Source organism: Trichechus manatus, unplaced genomic scaffold (genome assembly GCF_000243295.1).
Source record: "Trichechus manatus latirostris isolate Lorelei unplaced genomic scaffold, TriManLat1.0 scaffold00290, whole genome shotgun sequence".
Taxonomy (NCBI): domain Eukaryota; kingdom Metazoa; phylum Chordata; class Mammalia; order Sirenia; family Trichechidae; genus Trichechus; species Trichechus manatus.
In genome coordinates, this window is record NW_004444226.1 from 1082048 (window position 1) to 1086430 (window position 4383).

The 4383-nt window shown below is 34.1% G+C and overlaps 1 protein-coding gene across 1 annotated transcript; it reads left to right on the top strand.

The window, feature by feature from the left end:
* The first annotated feature begins 519 nt into the window (after positions 1-519).
* LOC101346029 (olfactory receptor 14C36-like) lies at positions 520-1579 on the top strand. Its single transcript, XM_023725186.1, is given in 2 exon segments — positions 520-763; positions 766-1579. Coding segments are annotated over 2 exon segments (921 nt in total). The 5' UTR covers positions 520-552; the 3' UTR covers positions 1476-1579.
* Positions 1580-4383: the final 2804 nt, after the last annotated feature.

Consider the following 4383-nt stretch of genomic DNA (forward strand, 5'->3'; position numbering starts at 1 on the left):
ACAACTATATCAACATAATCTACATCTATATTAAAAAAGAAAAAAGTTGCCATATAGTCGATGGTGACTTGTGGTGATCCCATGTGTGTTAGAGTAGAACTGTGCTCCATAGGATTTTCAATGGTTGTTTATTTGGAATTAGATCACCAGGAGTTTCTTATGAGGCACCTTTGGGTAGATTCAAGCATTTAACCTTTGGTTATCAACCAGCATGTTAATCGTTTTTACCACCCAGGGACTCCATCTTTATTTAAACTATTTTATCATTAGAAAAATACATATTAACATGGAAGTTTATAAAATTATAAACACGTATGTGTTTTGCTTATGATAAAATGGTCGTGATTTTTAATTCATTCTTATAATAGGAATAGGAATATTATAGATGTTAGTGAAGCAGTACATAAATAACCTTCCAAAATATTAAGGATCCCAATAGGTATTAGAAATAGAAAGGGGGCAAGAGAAAAAAAGATTGAAAGCCATCTCCTCATTATTTAATTCTTCATGTTTCTCTCATTGCCTCCAAGGTATGAGCTGCCTCACCAAGAGATGCCCAATTCCACCATAATGATGGAATTTCTCCTGACGGGGTTTTCCGATGTATGGGAACTACAAGTTTTGCATGCTGTATTCTTCTCTCTGATGGATTTGGTTACTCTCATTAGGAATTTTCTCATTGTTATTGTCACCACTCTGGACAAGAGACTTCACACCCCCATGTACTTCTTCCTCAGGAATCTGTCCATCTTGGATGCGTGCTATGTTCTGTAACACTATCTAATTCATGTGTCAACAATCTGCTTGACAGCAGTGTCATTTCAAAGGTAGGATGTGTAGCTCAGGTCTTCCTAGTGGTTTTCTTTGTACAAGTGGAGCTGCTCTTCCTCACCTTCATGACCCATGACTGCTATGTGGCCATCTGCCCGCCTCTCCACTACCCTGTGATCATGAACCCTCACATCTGTGCCCACATGACACTGGCTTCCATCCTCAGTGGTCTCTTCTACTCAGGATTCCACACAGGTGTCACTTTCAGGCTCCCTTTTTGTCAGTCCAACATTATTCATCAGTTTTTCTGTGATATCCCTTCTCTGCTGAAGCTCTCCTTCTCTGACACCTTCAGCAATGAGATGATAATCCTTGTCTCTGATCTGCGGACTGGTGGAGGCTGTTTCATCTTCATCATCAAGTCTTACATTCACAGATTTTCTAATGTGCTCAAGTTCCCAAGTGGAGGAGACAGAGCAAATGCGTTTTCCACCTGCATCTCTCATATCCTCGTGGTGTCTGTCTTCTTCAGCTCACTCGCATACGTATTCCTAAGGCCATCTGGGATCTCTGCAACCATCCAGTATATTGTCCTTTCTGTGTTCTATTCTGTAATTCCCCCCCGCTTCAACCCAATTATTTTCAGTCTTAGAAATGAACAAATAAAATGTGCCATCAGGAAAATCATGGAAAAAATATTTTAATTAGGAAATTGCTTAGGTTCATCCTATGTTATTAATTGAAATTTATGTTTTAAGCAATATATTGAGATAATCGATTGGAAATATATAGATGTACTTTGTATTATTGTTGGGAAAGAATATTGAACATAGCCAGAAGAATGAAGAAGTCTGTGTTGGAAGAAGTACAGCCACAGGGCTCCTTGGAATCAAGGATGATGAGACTTCACTTCACGTACTCTGGACATGTTATCAGCAGGGACTAATCCCTGGAGAAAGAAATCAGGTTTAGTAGTGTAGAGGGTCAGCAAAAAGAGGAACACCCTCGAGATGGATTAACACAGTGTCTGCAACAATGGGCTCAAACATAGCAAAGATTGTGAGGGTGGCGCAGGACTGGGCAGTGTTCCGTTCTGTTGTACACAGGGTTGCTATGAGTAGGAACTGACTCAAAGGCACCTAACACAACAACTTAATGCAAATTTAATATAGAAGTTCATTAACATATATCATTTATCAAAATCCTTATTTTTCTGAGGGTTTTTAATGATTTGAATTGGCAGTTAGGTAAGAGATCTGGTGTTATGAATAAGCAAGTCCCTGTCATATGTGTTTGGCAAGTTAAAAGATCTCACTAAATATTTCAGTCTTAAAGAGTTTAAAATATTATCCTTAGCAATATTTTATGTTAAATTTTGTATTTATCTGCACTTAAAATATTGATAAACCTTGAAAGAGCACTATGTCAATTTATTTTGAGATACCACTTTTAGTGTTATAGAAGAAATGAAAACATTGAGTCATTTATTCATTCACAAAATAATTTTGAAAATATATGTTCTTTTTAGGACCATAAAAATATCACTAAAAGGTATACTGGGAAAAGAATATGGGTTTAGTTGGGGGAGTAGTTGTGCATGAGGGTAACAGAAACACTTTTTACTGCTTCTCCTATATGGTAAGGAAAATATATAAATAAGATATACTTATAATCGGACCAAAATTTTGTTAAAGGTAAGTTCAATTTATCTTACTGAATTTTATATGTAAAAAAAATGTTTAAATGTAAAATGTTTTGTTTATATATATATATATATATATATATATATATATATATATATATATATATATATATATATATATATATATATATATATATATATATATATATACTAATAGCAATTAAAAAAATAATAAGGTCAAGTGGTTTGAGGATACATTTACCTGTTTATTTGCTTTAAACATTATTTTCTAGGTTAATTAAGGGAATACATCAATTTATGTTCACCGTTATTATCACATGCCTATTCATAGATCTGAAGGAGCCTGGTGGTGCAGTGGTTAATTGTTCAGCTGCTAAAAGGTTGGCAGTTTGAATCTTCAAGCCACAATCCTAGTACATACTTTGAAAACCAGGGTTAACAATAAACAATGTAAAATATATACTGGAAAAGATATTCAAATACGCATTGTGACATCAGGGAGAGTCACAATAAAAAAGACAAAACATCCATGTGAAAAGAAGCTCTGAAGTACATATGAAAAGAAAGGAAGTTTAAGAGTTTTAACTGACAAAAAACTTAAAATAGTTTTGAGTATAAAAATGTAGATTTCCCTAGTCAAGGGTCTGTCACTCAGAAGAAGAGTATATAAATGAGTGTACACTGATTCTTTACGTGTCTATCTGCCATTTCTGTTCACATTTTACTGGCCAAATAAGTCCATGGCCATACCAGCTGTCAAGGGATGGGAGGTGGGCAATTTCACCACACGTGCTGAAAGGGAGAAGAACATTAATTCCAATCAGCACTATGAGCGATCCACATAAATTGTCAAACTCTGAATGTTTTGTTTTCCATGCAATTGTTATTAGCATTATGATACAATGCATACAGTCTTTATGCTCACATCATCATCAAAAATTCCAATTCATAATAACCATAACATTTTGTGGCAACATTTGTGTAAAATTTCTTAAAATGATTTATTTTCTGTAACACTTCAACAGTAGCGTATGGTTGATAATAATATTCCCTCATTTTACAGATGAGTGTCTGGGTTTTGAAACATCACATGAGTTTGTCAAGGGCACTCAAGAAATAGCCTCATCTTGTATTTCTGCCATCATCTATTACACAACAGAGGTTTTGGAAAATTTCATTGGGCCTAATAACTTTTATATTTTAATTATACCAATGATTCTGGTATGATGCCTGTGAGTGTCAGATAAAGGATAAAACTATAAACCTCACTTCAGTACATGTTATTTGAAGTAAAGTGTGGGGAAAGCAAGAAAGCATGTGTCCTTACTTTCAATGAACTGACTGTTACTTTTGGATTAATGACATATTTAATAAACATAATCAACATCAAACTTTGGCAATAAATAGTTTTATAGGTGCACAATACTGTGAATATATTAAAACTACTCAATTGTACACTTAAAAATGAATAAAATGGAATATTACACATTGTGTGTATACATATATAACCACATTAAAAAAAATAACTATTGTCAAAAGTTTTAAAAACAATGGTTTAATTGGTTGAAAAAAACCAATACTGGCTGTGGAAGTGGTTATGCCAAGCAATATTATCATGGGGAAATGGGTGTTAGACAACACTCAGAGAGATAAGATATGCATTGGGAAAGCATATCATTGTTGTTCATAATTTTATATTATATACTCCACATTTGCACATTGTTTTCCTTCCTTATGTTGTGAATAGAATTTTTTTGAGGTTGCTTTATGAAACTTCTCCTTATTCTTCTAAAAAAAAACAGCCAGTATTGCTTTTCTTCTTGTAATGTGTGTGGAAACTATTTTATTTTTTTAAGTTGAGGATGAACTGCTGTGGATTCCAAGCAATAAAATATGTCACATGTTCGGCTAAAGGGGGAGAAAAGTATGCAAATAATACAAACACATGG